Source organism: Aquarana catesbeiana, linkage group LG05, assembly GCF_042186555.1.
Source record: "Aquarana catesbeiana isolate 2022-GZ linkage group LG05, ASM4218655v1, whole genome shotgun sequence".
In the NCBI taxonomy this organism is placed as follows: Eukaryota; Metazoa; Chordata; class Amphibia; order Anura; family Ranidae; genus Aquarana; species Aquarana catesbeiana.
The window spans coordinates 60,797,539-60,815,172 of NC_133328.1; the positions used below are offsets into that span (position 1 = coordinate 60,797,539).

The 17,634-nt window shown below is 40.0% G+C and overlaps 1 protein-coding gene across 2 annotated transcripts in view; it reads left to right on the forward strand.

Annotated features, from left to right (window-relative positions):
* Nucleotides 1–17,634, forward strand: part of MYO3A (myosin IIIA) — a 285,335-nt gene that overhangs the window by 82,375 nt on the left and 185,326 nt on the right. For both annotated transcript variants that reach the window (XM_073629787.1, XM_073629788.1), the window contains exons 11-12: nt 321–437; nt 15,749–15,853. In XM_073629787.1, coding sequence (XP_073485888.1) covers nt 321–437; nt 15,749–15,853 — 222 coding nt within the window. The remainder of the gene's footprint in view (nt 1–320; nt 438–15,748; nt 15,854–17,634) is intronic.

Below are 17,634 nucleotides of genomic sequence, written 5' to 3' on the forward strand. Positions count from 1 at the left end.
ATAGAAACTGTCCGATGGAGCCTACACATGGTCGGAAATTTCCGACAACAAGCTCCCATCGCACATTTTACGTCGGAAAGTCCGACCGTGTGTACGGGGCATTACACATCTGATTTTGACAGTGACATTAAGGGACAAAAAGCTGCCAATCTGAAATAATTAGGTCAACTCCTTTTTGTGTTTAGACAAATGCAAATAACACTGCATGTTGGGAAAAATGTCTTTTTATTTCATTTCTAACCAAAAGATCTGCATTTAACTCATTGAACTATTTACCCTGCATAACATTGGATTGAAATATTGCTATTTTTGTGTCATAGAATTCTGTAACAGAACAGCTACAAAATCGCTACAACAAGGATCAGATATATACTTACGTTGGGGACATTCTTGTCGCTGTTAATCCATTCCGAAGTTTAGATCTGTATTCATCCCAGGTATGATGCTTTTTTGATTTACTAAAGAAAAAGTTTTAACAAAAGAATTTCACGCCGGAGAGATTTAGAAGAATTAGAATTTAAAGAATTTTAAAAAATTAAGGTTTTAATACATTTCAGTTTCCTACTATAATAATAATAATAATAATAATAAATGTTATATATAGTCCGCTTTTCATCAAAAGATCTCAAAGTGCTACAAGTTAAAAACAAAAAAAAGAAAAATGAGCAATTTATACGACGAAACAAACATCTAAAAGGGACAAAAAAAAGCTTTGATAAAAAGAAATGTCTTAAGACCTTTTTTAAAACAGTCAGTAGATAGAGGAGCCCTCAAGGTGTCAGGTAGGGCATTCCACAGGCGCGGGGCAGCTGCACAAAAGGCCCTGTCTCCCATTGTCCTGAGTCTAGTTCTGGGTATATGAAGAAGGTTTGAGTGAAAGGAGCGGAGAGGACGCATTGTGTTTAATGGTTTGAGAAGTTCTTTGGGGTGGGGGGGCATGTCCATGGATAGATTGGTGTGTGTGTGAGGTGAGAAACCTTGTACTCAATCCTGGTGGAGACAGGAAGCTCAGTAAAGACTTTTCTCCACTATGGGTGTTTGTTTTCTACATTTGGGGGGGGAAGGCATACCTAAAAAGTGGACTTACATGTAGTGCAAGGATCATTTAAATGCTTTACTGACTAATTTTCAGCTCTTTTTAAGGGGTAAGATATAATTATAAGTAATTATGCAAGACTTTTATGGTCAAAATGTAACCTCATATATTTGTAGGTAGCCTCCTCACATACAGTTAACTGTGACAGGACAGTCTTGCTGACTGAGAGGAGAAGTGGGACTACAGTTGTATCATACTTACTTTCTCATGCAGAAATGTCATAGTATATTCAGAATGTGTTTGTGTTTTCCTGCTGTTTTGTGAAATCCTGTCGAGGCTCTAATGTTCTCTGAACTTGACTCCAGCAGCCATCTTGGAGAAGCCTCTTGTTCTGATTGGTACTAAGTTCTCTCAAGATTTTGTCCACCATTTTCTGTTAGTTTCCATATAAAAGGGGGCCCAGCCACCATTTTGAGAGACATGTGTGTGGAATGATTGAGGGAACGGTATACTGCCTGCGAGGGAAAGCTAGGCCTTATTCAGGGAGAAATAGAAAAGTCAGTGCTACTACTCATACACCACATTGATAGCAGAGATCCCGGGTGCTCGATCCACAGTTGCTGGCTGAGTAGAGTAATGTAGAAAAAATGATCTGCACGCCGGTTGTTGCTCTTAAAGTTTCTTCATTTTATTCAATAGCCACAGTGAACAAACGCAGATTAAGTCAGTTGACACGTTTCAGCCTATAAGGCCTTAGTCATAACCCACTATGACTAAGGCCTTATAGGCTGAAACGCATCAACTGACCTAATCTGCATTTGTTCACTGTGGCTATTCAATAAAATGAAGAAATTTTAAGAGCAACAACTGGAGTGCGGATCATTTTTCCTACCTTATTCAGGGCGGGTGTTCCAGCCTGCAGGGCCAGAACAGGGATCCTCAGGAGTCCTGCCTATAAGCACTGCTTCTGTCCTTGTGATAGAAAGTCATCTAAGACAGTGTATTTTCCTGTTAAATCACCTCTGCTGCATCTGTTGAACCTGCTTATGGACTCCAGCCTATGGCAAGTAATTAAAATGAGCCTTGTATACCACTGATGTGTCTGGAGAGAGATATAGAAACTACAGTGCCAGTTTACTGAGCTGCATTCTCTATCTTTGGTGAATGCCTTATAAGCTAACAAAAGAACTGTTTACTCCACTTTTGTAAATATCATGTTCTACTGCTGCTTATCTGGCTATTAAAGTTACTTCATTTACAATACCATGCAGTGTGTTTCCCTCTATAATACAGCCACGCTTATTCCCCTGCTTACATATTTATTTGCACATTCTTTCTAGTTTGCTCCTATTAATCTGAATAATCTTGAAGTTTGTAAACTTACTTTGTGAAGATCTCCACACGTTTACTTCCTTGAATTCTGTGACCCGTAGTTACTATGCCCTGTGAGTGGGCACTGCCGTGTCACACATTTCACAGAGCCTGCCATCTGATCTACAGAGGTGCTGAGAGGAGGAATTTCAGGAGTGATACACAGTTCAATTTGACCCTACCTAAGCTCGGAATTTGAAAATTTAAATTCATAGCCAAAAGCCACCCTCTACATACTTGCCTTTTGGGCTGATGATATGACTTTGTTGACTGTGCATGACTAGCCATGTACAGATGCTTTGTTTGAGAGATACGTTGTAAATTCCACAAATGGCAGCAAACTGAATTGTAGAATGTGGACATGTGCTGTTCGTTCCGAATCGAAATTCAGACACATTTTTTGTTATTCGGAAATTTGGATGAATCCGAATATCCAAATTTAAACAAATCAGAAATAATGAAATGAAATTTTGGTCGAAATTCAAATCAAATAGAAATCATTTTCAAATTCGAATTGTTTTTTAAATCCGTTTTGAAATCGAATTTCTGAATAGAATAAAAAAGAATATAAAATAAAGGCCTAGCATAGAAAATACAATAGAATAGAAAAGAGTAGAATAGAAAATAAAAGAATAGAAAAAATAGAATAGAAAATAAAATAATTGAATAGAAAATAAAGCAATAGAAAAAATAGAATAGAATGAAATAGAAAGAATATAACCATCTTCCGAAATTCAAATTTCAAATAGAATAAATATGAATTTGAATAGAATAAATTTGAATATAATAGAAAAGAATAGAATAGAAAAGAAAAAAACAAAAGCATACAATAGAATAGAATAAAATAGAAAGACTAACCATTTCCCAGAATTCAAATAGAATAAATTTGAATAGAAAAAAATGGAATAGAATAGAAAAAACGATATAATAGAATAAAATAGAAAGAATATAACCATTTTCTGAAATTCTAATTTCAAATAGAATAAATACAAATTTGAATAGAATACATTTGAAATTAAATAGAATAGAAAAGAATAGAATAGAAAATAAAGCAATAGAAAAGAATAGAATAGAATAAAATGGAAAGAATATAACCATCTTCCAAAATTTGAATCTCGAATAGAATAAATTCAAATTTGAATAGAATAGAAAATAAAAGAATAGAATAGAAAAAACAGAATACAATAGAATAGAATAAAATAGAAAGAATATAACCATTTCCCAAAATTCAAAAAGAATACATTTGAATAGAATAAAATAGAATAGAATAGAAAAAAACGATATAATAGAATAAAATAGAAAAACTATAACCATCTTCCGAAATTTTAATTTTGAATAGAATAAGTTTGAATTCAAATAGAATGAATTTGAAAATAATAGGATAGAAAATAAAAGAATAGAATAGAAAAAAACAATAGAATAGAATAAAATAGAAAGAATATAGCCATCTTCTGAAATTGAAATTTCAAATAGAATACATATGAATTTGTATAATATAAATTTGAATACAATAGAAAAGAATAGAATAAAAAAGAATAGAATAGAATAGAATATAAAATAATAGAATTGAAAAAAATAGAGTAAAATAGAATAGAAAAAAAATATAACCATGTTCCGCAATTTGACATTTTGAATAGAATAGAAAATAATAGAATATAATAGATAATAAAATAATAGAAAAAACAATACAATAGAATGGAATAGAAAGAATATAACCATCTCCAAATTTCCAAACTTCAAATATCGAATAGAATAAATTCAAATTTGAATGGAATTTGATTAAAATGCTTGAATTTGGCTGAATTGTTCAATTTGATCGAAATCGGTCATTTTTAATTGAATTTGAATAAACAAAACAAATTCCAAAGTGGAATTAAATGAATTTAACTAATTTAACTAAACAAATTTATGTAAATAAATAAAATGAAATGAAGCTAAACTATTTTTTTTTTTCATTCTGCACATGACTAGTAGCTCTTTTTAAGGGGTAAGATATTAGCAGTACTCTTTAAGGTTTGACAATATACACCAAGCTAATGCAAAATTATGTTTTATTCCATATTTGCAAAGTTGTAACTTTGTTTAGCTTCATTTCATTTTATTTATTTACATAAATTTGTTTAGTTAAACATGATTGGATGATAAAATCAGCAGAGCTTCCCCTCATTTCAGATCTTCCCCTCAGATCTACAGTGACTGCACTTCCAAGTGCAATTTCAGTCCACTTACAAGAGTACTTGCAGTGCACTTGTAGTGCAAAGTCGATTTGCCTTACGTAAATAACCCCCCAATGTGATATTTATGACCCACTAACCAAACAAGCCCTAGATAGTACAAGACTGGGTGAACATTCACTATTACGCTCACACAAATATTGTACAAGCACATGTGCTGTGTTATGGAAAAAATACTCACTGTCTATGATCCACCACATCAGTTATCTATAAAACTAGCAACAGGCAAATGGCCATTTTTTCTACAGACTTTGATCCCTTAAAGGAGAAGTGTGGGATTGGAAAAAAAAACAAACATACATACTCACCTAAATGGCTGCAGCATCGACCTGATGCTGTAGCTGTCCTCCACCAGCACTGACTGAGAACTGAGCGATCACATGACCTCTGAACACTCAGTTCTCGGTTTCTCACTGAGCAGAGAGCTGGTGACTGTCAGTTGCCGGCTCTCTGCTCTGCCCCTCCAGTACTCACTGGAGTACTGGCCTGCGGAGGGGGTGGAATCAGATGGCTCAGGCTCTCAGTAGTTCGTTGAGTGGCTAAGCTAGCTACCGATCAGGCATTTGGGCAGATTCCACCCATATTGTCAGAATCCCTGCAGAGCCTGGACTGGCTCTGTTACATCAGGTGACAGCGGACTTTAGCCCGCTGTCAGCTGCTTCTGGGTCACAGAGTGCAGTCCGGAGTGGAGAAATAAGTGCACTCCTGTGATCCACAAGAGAAGTGTGAATAAAAAATAAAAAAGCTTTGTGCATACCTCTTTTAACCCCTTCCCACCCACGTTATCGCCGAAAGACGGCTACAGCATGGGCTTACTTTGCTGGGAGGGCGTCCGTGGACAGCCTCCCTTGATTGCGCTGCCCGTGTGGTGTGCTCTGTGATCGCCGAGTCCTTCAGACTCAGCTGATCACAGATCGGGATAAAGGGCCAATCACAGCGGCACTTTACCACATATAAATATAACACAAGCCATTTATCAGCTGATAACCGGCTCATGTTAAAGGGACATCGGCACTGATTATCAGTGCAGTCTTAACATTGCCCACCAGTGCTGCCAATCAGTGCCCATCAGTGCCTCCTCATCAGTGTCACCTATCAGTGCCGTCTACCAGTGCCTATTAGTGCCACCTATCAGTGCCTATCAGCACCACCTATCAGTGCCCTTCAGTGCCGCCTATAAGAGCCCATCAGTGCCACCTAGCCGTGCCCATCAGTGCCGCCATCAGTGCAGCCTCATTATTGCCTTCTCATCAGTGCCCACCAGTGCCACCTCATTAGTGCCGCCTCATCAGTGCCCATCAGTGCCACCTATCAGTGCCCAGCAGTGCAGCCTCATCAGCACACATCAGTGAAGGAGAAAAATTACCTGTTTGCAACATTTTATAACAATGAACTATAAAATAAAAAACCCAGTGTCTATTTGTGTGAAAAAGAATGATAACATTTTATTTGGGTACAGTGCATAACCGCGCAATTGGCATTCAAAGTGTGACAGCGCTGAAAGCTGAAATTTTGTTTAGTTTTGGATAGATTCGTCATGTTACTAACTTTGTTTCGTTATGGAACTTGTTTAGTTTAGTTTCATTTTCGTTAAATTTAGTTTAGTTTTTGTTAAAATTTGTTTCATTTATTCATTTTCTAACGAATTTCAACTTTTCAGAACGATTCGAATTTGGATCGGTCGATAAACGATTAACCGATTCAAATTCTGTGTGAAGAAATAACTGGTTGTTGAGCAGTGGGCCCGAAAGTTGGCCGCCTGCGTCCTCAACAGGCATGAGTCATTATCTGTCAGCGGGCTTCCGTCCTGACAGATGAGTGTAAAGAAAACAATGCCGGCATTGCCCGTCGATAAAAAAAACATAGTGGGGTCCCCCCCAAAATCCATACCAGGCCCTTATCCGAAGCATGCAGGCTGGCAGGTCAGGAAATAGGGGGCACGAGCGAGCTCTGCCCCCCACCCCAAAGCACCTTGTCCCCATTTGATGGGGACAGGGGCCTCTTCCCAACAACCCTGGGCTGTGGATGTTGGGGTCTGCGGGTGGGGGGGGTTTATCGGAATCTGGAAGCCCCCTTTTACAAGGGGGCCTCCAGATCCACCCCCCCCCCATGTGAATGGGTATCGGGTACATAGTACCTGTACCCATTCACCAAAAAAGTATCAAAAAATAATAAAAACACAGAGACAGTTTTTGACAAATTCTTTATTAAAAAATAAAAAAACAGTGTTCCCTGATGTGGATCCATTGTCAGACTGGGGGGGGGGGGGGACCCTACGCCGTTTAAAAAAAAAAAAAATTCTATTGCCGGGCAATTAATAGCATTTTTTTTTTACATTCATCTGTCAGTGGGGGAGCCAGCTGACAGATGATGACTCATGGTTGTTAAGGACGCTGGCGGCTGGCTTCCCGGACCGTTTCTTCACACAGAATTCGAATCGGTTGATCGTTTTTCGCCTGATCCGCATTCTAATCTTTTTGAAAAGTTGGAATTCGTTAGAAAACGAATAACAAAACAAATTTTAACGGATTTCAACTAAATTCATTACTATTCGTTACTATTTCGTTCAGAGATTAGAAAACATCCGAATCTCCGAATAACCAAAAATGTGTCCGAACTTATATTCGGACCAAAACAAATTGCACATGTATAGTGCCCAGTAAGCAAGTGGTTGAAGCTGAATTCCAGGAATAGTATATTTTTACATAGAAACAAGCAAGTACCACTCCAAGTGATTTCTTCCAGTGTTTGCTTTCACTGCACTACTAATCCTCAAGGGTGCTACCTCAGCTCATCAACTGCTTAGCATGAAAGAAGAAGATCTGGAAAAGCTGCACTCCTCATCTGCTTTATTTACTATAGACCAGTTAAAAATATTACATTACAAGGGGCGTGACGTCCGAGCCCGAAGATGGCCACTTAGCTTCCGAGCTCCGCCACACCACCGGGGGAATCCACTTACATCGGGGCCTTACGAAGTGCCATCCGACTCAACAGAGCCTACTACACCACCAGGGATGCCGAGGAGAAGAAAAGAGCCCCCGACACAGCTCCGTAAGCTGCCGGGTTACTTCTCCAACTCAGCGAGGCCTCATCAAAATGGCACCCAGCCAGAGCACAGAACGGGACAGGCCGCATCCACGATCTCTCCGCAGCGGTACCGATCCGGGGAATCCACCTAGCGGATCATCATCAGCAGCATCCACCCCCACTACCAGAGGCCCTGCTAAGTCCAGGCAAAGAACGTCTTCCCCACACGAAACCCGGCTGCAGCAAGACATGGAGGTGAGCGCCCACACTACCTCACAATCCCAGGCCTTAAAAGCCCCAGACACCATAGCGGGATTCCCCACATCAGGGCAGCCTGTGTCAGATACAGTGCTCAAAGAGATGCTAATGTCCCTGAGGTCCTCTCTACACCATGACATGCTGCACACAGTGCAAAAATGTCGGGCAGAAGTCCATTTAATGGGAGAGAGGGTGAACCAGGTTGAAAACGCTCATGACTCACATGCATCCTCTTTCAATAAAATGGTGGATGCTCATACCACTCATTCTGATGAACTCTCCTGGATCAAAGATAAAATATCTGACCTCGAAAATAGATCCAGGAGGAATAATCTCAAAATAAGAGGTATCCCTGAATCCATCCCTGCGATACAACTACCACAATATGTCCAAGATCTATTCACTGCATTACTACCCGCAATGTCTGCATTGGAGCTCACAGTGGATGGGGTGCATAGAATATCAAAACCATCATTTTTACCTGACGACGTGCCCAGGGATGTTCTGCTACGGCTACATTTTTATAGAGCCAAAGAAACCATATTAGCCTCTTTCCGTAACCCTGATCAACGCCCACCCCAGTACGCCTCTCTACAACTACTCCCCGACCTATCTAGACATACTCTCCAGAAACGTTGCAATCTAGCCACCATTACTAAAGTGCTACGCAACCACCTCATAATCCACAAGGGGAAATATCCTGCCACGCTCTCCATCACATATAATGGTACGACTAGCACTATCTCTACCATGGAAGAGGGTCTGCATATCCTCAGGCAATGGGGAATACTGTCAGAAGCACCTCCGTCTCCTATACAAATTGATACTCCCTTATACATGCAGGCCGACTGGCAGGTGGTGGCACGAAAGAAGAGTGATAAAAAACCTGCTCAACTGAAAGAACGCTCCTAACCGATTCATTCAATCCTTATGTCTACACCCCCCCGGTGAAGGCACACTTGGAAATATTTCCAATACCCCTCAATCTTATTGAACAGTGCTTATGGATCAAGAATCCCCCTGCGGATTCTCCTTTTACCCTGTAACCATTCTTTTTTCTTCCTTTAATTTGTTTTGTTGTATTTTTTTAATTGTTTTTAATGGATCAACAACCATTAACAGAGCCATACCCAACTACGCTCTTATGGAAAAGCACCTGCAAATTCTGCAAAGCACCCGTTCGCTCTGAGGAATACTCTAGAAGAAATGTCACCCTGGAACAAAGGTCATCCATCTCCACGCGGCAAGCCGTCTCTCACCATAAGCGTGAGTACTATCAGCCCTTGACATACAGCATATTTTCCAAATTGTTTCATGCCAGTTAAACTACTCTCCATTAACGTACATGGCTTAAACCACCCAGCCAAGAGAGCATCCCTTTGGAAAGAAGCTGACTCTTCCCAATGCAATAGTCTGTGCGCCCAAGAGACACACTTTCATCATGCAACCCCACCAAGATGCTCTCATAGAAACTTCCAACACTACTTCTCCAGTATGAATGCGAAAAAGAGGGGTGTCATGGTGGCTATTAAAGATTCTGTATCATTTCAACTTCACTCTGAAACATCTGATCCAGCAGGCCGTTATCTTATTATTGTATGTGACATCAACTCCACCCGTTATACTCTAGTGAACGTGTATGTTCCCAATACCAAACAAATTAACTTCCTGAATAGATTAATGAAAAAGCTGAAAAGAATCCAACAAGGTTCCCTTATATTATGTGGAGACTTTAATGTTACCCCTGACCCGCGCATGGACTACCTCGACTCACTCCAAAAGATCTCCCTCTCTAAATTTTTTTCTAAGATCTCATGATCTGTTCGATACCTGGCGTTGTACACATGCTAATGAACGATACATTTTATTCTTATAGACATTGCATTTACTCGAGGATTGACCTGGTTCTAATGGACAAGTGGCTGCTTCAAAAAGTGACTCAAATTAAAATCAATAACATTACTTGGTCGGACCACGCTTCCGTCCTCCTGACTCAGGGAGATAAATATCCTACTACCGGGGCCTTTATATGGCGCGCTAACCCTCAAGTAATAAAAACACCATCCACTAAGAAGTTGTTAGAAAACCACTTGTCTGATTACTTCCAGATCAACTCCTCTTCCACAAATGACCCATTTGTACTTTGGAACACCCATAAGGCGTACATTAGAGGCATATTCATTCAATTAGCCACAAAGCTCAAAAAACAGAGGCAGCAGCGGCTTCATACCCTTCTCACAGAAATCACACTCCTTGAAGATCAAGATAAAAAAAACCCTACACACCAAGTTAGTGCAACACTGACGGCTCTGCGATACAATCTCAGACTACATTTGCTCCATTCCTTCGAACAAAGGGAAAGACGACTTAAAATGACATTCTATTCGACCAGTAACAAAGCTGGAAAAGAACTAGCTCGCAAAATACAAGGCCAACGCTTTAAAACCAGAATACCCCACATCATTAGCCCCACCTCCAAACAAAAAGTATTTGATCCCCAAAGTATTGCCAATGCATTTAGCGAATACTATGGGTCCCTTTACAACCTTAATCAAGATAGTCATATTGACCAGCCGTCACAATCAGCTATAAATGATTTCTTAAAAGATATCAACTTACCTAAACTCTCTACTTCTCAAATTCAAGCTTTAAATTCCCCTTTCTCACTATCTGAGTTACTAAAAGTTATTGACACTCTTCCCAACAATAAATCACCAGGGCCAGATGGTCTGACAGGGGAATATTACAAAACTTTTAAACAATCTCTAGGGTCGTACCTCCTTAAGGTATTCGAAGCTGCTGCTGCCTCATCCTTCTTTCCATCTGAGATGTTAGAAGCATTAATAGTTACGTTGCCTAAACCAGGGAAGACACCGGATGTTCCCCAAAATTTTAGACCGATATCCTTATTGAATACCGATCTAAAGCTTTATGCTAAAATGATAGCAATTAGACTAGTTGACATCCTTCCTACTATAATTGACCCAGATCAATCTGAATTTACCAAGGGCAGACAAAAATCTGGTGCTACCAGAAGATTAATTGATGTGATTCATATTGCTAGGAAACACGGGACGCCTTCTCTGCTTCTTGCTCTAGACGCAGAGAAGGAGTTCGATAGAGTACATTGGACATATCTCACAGCCACATTGGAAAAATTTGGATTCACAGGCCACCTACTCTCTGCAATACTATCTCTATATACATCTCCATCAGCCCGGGTATACACTTCAGGTATGCTATCTAAACCTTTTACGATCACAAATGGCACCCGCCAGGGATGCCCACTATCCCCACTCATTTTCAACCTATTAATGGAACCCCTGGCAACCAGCATAAGACAAAATCCCAACATACAAGGCTTCTCCATTAATAATCGCAAACATGTCATAAGTCTCTTTGCAGATGACGTGATCCTTATGTTAACTAATCCGGTGTCTTCCCTACAACATGTATCTCAACTATTACATGATTATGGTACAGTATCATACTACAAAGTAAACGAAACCAAATCTTATATATTAGATCTTGGTGTGGCAGCGAATGATAGAACAACTCTGCAAAAAAAATATCCATATGTATGGGGCTCCCAAGAAATTACTTGGGAATTGAACTCACATCCCAACCCACACAACTATTCCATGATAATTACCTCCCGTTGGTACGTACATTACGCGCAGGTCTCCAGTCATTAAGCAAACACACACTGTCATGGTCAGGCAGGCTAGCCGCCTTTAAAATGCAAATTCTGCCACAAGTACTCTACATATATCGCACAGTTCCCATTCCAGTCCCCTGACAATACTTTCATAACTTACAATCCATACTTTCTAGATATCTATGGGAAGGTAAAAAAGCCAGAAGCGCTCTATCCAAACTCGGCAAAACAAAAACAGCAGGCGGGGTTGGTTTACCGATATTTGCTGACTACCATCTAGCTACAATCCTAGCACAACTTAGAGGGTGGTTTCCCAACCACCAAACGCCACTTTGGTGTAGTATTGAACAAACTACAATACCAGGAGGTAACCTTTATGACTATATTTTAGCTTACCTGCATCTTAAATCCAAACCTTCTGACCTCCCTTTCCCGATTCTAGCAACACTAAATTCATGGAAGACTTTGATAAATACCAAATCTAGATCATCTTCCACTATATCTCTGTCAATCCCTATATCGACCTTGGCTCTACTGATTCCAGACATGCCCTTGACTAAATGGATAGCGAAGGGAATGCAATGGGTTTCGGAACTATACTCTGGCACTACCGTAAGATTGTTTGCTGACTTACAATCGACATATGACCTACCTATCTCAGAACAATTTCAGCATTTCAGAGTTGCTTCTTATCTAAAAAAAAATGACATCAAATACAACTTATTCTGGCAGGATCATGTCTACCTTACTACCAGAACACCTCGTAAAGGAGGTATCTCATTATTTTATAACTATATCCATGATAAAAACATATTTACCAAAACAAATTCCATGCTAGCATGGGAAAGGGACCTTAACGACTCCTTTTCTCCACAACAATGGCACAAGGCTCTGCAACACATCCACTCGGCAACCAAATGCACCAACCTATGGGAACTCTCACATAAAATTACACAGCGTTGGTATTTAACACCCTACCGATTAGCTAAATTTGACCCCTCCACACCTCCCACCTGTTGGAGAAATTGTGGGCAACCGGGCACCATCTATCACATCCTATGGGGATGTGAACACCTGACCTCATATTGGTCCCACATCTTCAAAATTCTACGCCAAACAACAGATCTACATATACACAATTCCTCTTCTTTAGCTATCCTAAATATAGGCATTGAAGATATCCCACCAATATATAGACAATTTACTATTCACTTATTCCTGGCAACCAAGTTAGTGATACTAAGAAAATGGAGATCTCTAAACCCTCCAGAGGAAGAAGAGGCTTTGAATACACTATCCTTACATTACACTTATGAGAAGATGCTAGCATCCATTAGTGGACATTATGACAAATTTTTTCTGCGTTGGCAACGTTGGATAACTTGGTACGACACTCATCGTAACTGACTAAAATATCACCTACTATCACTATGGCAAACTATCATGATTTTCTGTATTTTTAAAATTCATACCCTTCCTTTTCCATATGGTCTCTGAATTGATCCTGTAAAATATACATATTAGTTTACTTTTTACTTGTTATGAGCTATACGCTCTTGTTACATGAATGCTAACAGATATAAACCGGTTAATGTTGCCAACGACACATAGGCATGTAGGGGCTGTACCTCCACAATGTCACAGTTAGTTCCCAAATGGGGTGACTAGTTGAGGAATATAGTCTCTTCTGCCTTGCTCTTATTCCTCATAATTCAGGAAATTGTATTAGGAATGCAAAGTTATATGACCCTGTTAGCCTCTATTGTTTATCTTTCGGTTTACGATATCTACTGCTATATGTAAACGTGATCTATAACTTTGTAAACTGACAAACCTTGAATAAAAATTATTGAAAAAAAAAAAAAATTACATTACAGCAGGTGGACAGCAAGATGTTAACGCGTTTTGCACTGCACAAGCTCTTAGTCGTCCAAACGCTTTTGTAGCACGAAACTCGTTAACATCTTGCTGCCCCCCAGCTGTAATGTAATGTTTTTACTGGTCTATAGTAAATAAAGCCGATGAGGAGTGCAGCTTTGCTGTATTTTCTTCTTTCATATATTTTTACACAGTTATATTGACCTAGCTTGTAAAGTGATATTATACAGTCAGGGCCGGGACAAGGGGTGGGCAGAAGGGGGCAGCTTCCCTGGGCGCCATGCGTATTGTAGGGATGGGGGGCTGCAAGTTCTTTCTACTTTAAGGACGACAGGAGTAGTGACAGCGGAATCAAAACTTCTGTCAGTCCAGTGCTGGAAACAGCAAAGGGAGGAGGAGAAAGCTGGGAGGAGGTGCAGGCTGTGATCTCTCTCCCCCTCCTCCTCATAAGCACACACATAATGAAGGGGGGGGTGCAATTTGCCATCTTTGCCCTGGGCACTGGATGATCTTGTCCCGGCACTGTAAACTGTATATACTCAAACACTATATATATATATATATATATATATATATATATATATATATATATATACACACACACACACACACACACACACACACACACACACACAGAGAAAGAAATCCAGGTTGCAGTGATTTTTTTTTTTATTGCTGAAACTTTTGAGCATCCCTGGTCTTTCTCAAGCTAAACCTTACTATGTATCAAAACATATCAAAACACTGGTCAAACATTCCCATAGACACACTCCTAAACCTTGTGGACAGCCTTCCCAGAAGAGTTGAAGCTGTTATAGCTGCAAAGGGTGGGCCAACTCAATATTGAACCCTACGGACTAAGACTGGGATGTAATTAAAGTCCATGTGAGTGTAAAGGCATGTGTCCCAATACTTTTGAAAATATAGTGTACCTTCAAATCTGTTTAGTAATGCGAGCAGCGTAAAGATTAAAAATAGATAATGTTGATTGAGAGAGTTTAGTTCTGCTTTAAGTGGTCCCCTGTCTCACTGACCTCCAGTGTAAGGGGGCTTTTTATCTAATGACCACAAATCTAATGCCGTGTACACACGGGCGGACTTTTCGTCCGGACTGGTCCGACGGACCGAATCCGGCGGACAATCCGACCGTGTGTGGGCTCCATCGGACCTGCAGCAGACTTTTTCGGTCAAAAATCTGATGGACTTTAGATTTGAAACATGTTTCAAATCTTTCCGACGGACTCGAGTCCGGTCGAAAAATCCGCTCGTCTGTAAGCTAGTCCGACGGATATAAACCGACGCTAGGGCAGCTATTGGCTACTGGCTATCAACTTCCTTATTTTAGTCCGGTCGTACCGTACGTCAGAACGTACTAATCCGTCGGACTTTGGTGTGATCGTGTGTAGGCAAGTCCATTCATTCAAAAGTCCGTCGGAAGACTGTCAAAAGTTCGTTGGACCAGTCCAGTCAAAAAGTCCGCCCGTGTGTACATGGCATAAGGGGGCCATTTTACACTGACCACCAATGTAAGGGGGTGGCTCTTCTGACCACAGATTTTTACTGTCTGCATTCATCCCATTAATAATGTCTAACTAAAGGCAAAATTTCTTTCTAGTTTTGGATTAAATAGAAAGGGATTAGGACACCTATCTAGATTTTTTTTTTTTGCTGTCTGTGCTTCCCATTATGATTTGCCCTATTTGTCCAGTTTACCATTATCATCGGAAGTGAAAAAAAATTGATTGTCACCAGAACAGGAATACAGGTGAAATTGTCCAATGGGGACAATAGTTCTGGTGATCCTAGGGACAACAAGGGTTTTCCTCACTTCCTGTTCTGGCTATGGGATAGGAAGTGAAGTGAAATCCCCAATAGGAGACAGATGGGAAAAAAAAAGCTGACAGGGGTTATAACCTTCCCTTACTCTATCCACAATGATAAAAAAAGTATTTCTTTTTTAATTGTTTATTTCACTTCATTATTACTGAAAATAATTTTGCTATATAGTGCCACCTTGGGTGTCAAATACACTCAGTATGCCATGTTCATTATTCTTTTATCTATTCTTTTATCTTACCTTACTGTTCATGCCAACATCCTGACATCTCTAGACATTCTAATTATAAGCAGAGGTCCCCTGAGATCTGAAAGTTATTTCAAGGGCTCCTCTATGTTAAAACGGTTGAGAAAGGCTGATCTAGAAATACCACAATAATCCAATGCTGTAATATACAATCCTGTGACTTATACCAACACTAGATAATGCCAATTGTTTTCTTGCAGCATGGACAGACATACATAGGAGGAAAGAGGACAGCCAACCCTCCGCACATCTATGCTGTAGCTGATATAGCTTATCAATCTATGGTCACTTATAAATCAGATCAGGTAAGTGATTTCTTGTGTAGATTTTATTGACTAAAAATGTCTGTCCTAAATGATTCCAGTGTGCCGGACCTTCAGAGTGCATGCACCAGGGATGTCACTGGCATATCTCCTTAACACTGCAAGTTTAGGAGATATTAAATGTACCTACAGGTAAGCCTTATTATAGCCCTTTTAAGTCCAAAAAATGACTTTACTACCAATCTGTGTTAAGTTTATGCAAATTAAATGATTTAATTAACAGGAATTTGCTTTTCACAAGATTGGATAATTTAAGTGACTCTTCACTCTCAGGAATCTCAGAAGTCGGTGTAATGAACAGAGAGGGCTACACACAGATCGAAATTTAGCCTTTTTTTTGCTGAACCAGCTGAATTTCGATCCGTGTGTACCCAGCTTTAGATTGATGGGTTAAGATTCTCAACGTCTTTTTTAAAATCAAATCAGGTCAACTGTGTGTAGAGAAAGAGCTCCTGGGAGATAAAGTTCTGGGGGTGGGACGTAAGTATGACGGTAGGAACTGCAACCCTGGTGAGGAAGTGAGCAAAGTAAAAGGGGAAGGGGAGTGTTTTGTGGTTACATGTGGGTAATGCTTGGTTATACTTTTTGAAATTTATTTCATGCTTTCATTTTTGACTATGACTGCAATGTGGAGATGTTTCCTCACTTCCTGTTCTTGTGACACCCATACATAAGGTTGCCACTTCATCCCTTTAAAACCAAACACAGTAATTACACAGGTTCTATGGCTGATTAACTGCTTCAGCCCCAGAAGATTTCACCCCCTTCCTGACCAGAGCGATTCGGCACTACGTCGCTTTACCTGACAATTGCGCGGCCAAGCGACGTAACACCAAAACAAAATTGACGTCCTTTTTTTCCCACAAATAGAACTTTCTTTTGTTGGTATTTGATCACCTCTGCGGTTTTTATTTTTTGCGCTATAAACAAAAAAAAGAGCGACAATTTTGAAAAAAAAGCAATATTTTTTACTTTTTGCTGTAATAAAAAAAACACATTTTTTCCTCAGTTTAAAAAGTTATAGCGTCTACAAAATAGGGGATATAGTTATGGCATTTTTATTATTCATTTTTTTTTATTAGTAATGGCGGCGATCTGCGATTTTTATCACGAAATTTTAGCGGACACATCGGACACTTTTGACACTATTTTGGGACCATTGTCATTTATACAGCGATCAGTGCTATAAAATGCACTGATTACTGTATAAATGACACTGGCAGGGAAGGGGTTAAACACTAGTTGGCGATCAAGGGTTAAGTGTGTCCTAGGGAGTGATTCTAACTGTGGGGGGATGGGCTACCACTGACATGACAGTGATCACTGCTCCCGATGACAGGGAGCAGTAGATCTCTGTCATGTCACTAGGCAGAACGGGGAAATGCCTTGTTTACATAGGCATCTCCCCGTTCTGTGGCTCTGTGACACGATCGCGGGACACCGGTGGACATCGAGTCCGCGGGACCTGCGGGCACGGTCACGCTGTATGCGCCAATTAAAGGGGACGTACAAGTACACCCATTTGCTCACCGCTGCCATTGTGCCGACGTATATCGGCGTGTAGTGGTCGGCAATTGGTTAAGGTGGTTAATAAACTCACTTGGTCCCTTATCTACATTAAATTAGCCTCAGAACCTGTGTAATTCATATGTGTTCAGGTTTAAAGGATGAGGTGGAAACCCTACCCATATAGTGAATGCCTCAACAACAGGAAGGCTCAGACAGCAATAAAAACTTTGTCAGATATTAAAACCCTTCCTAGT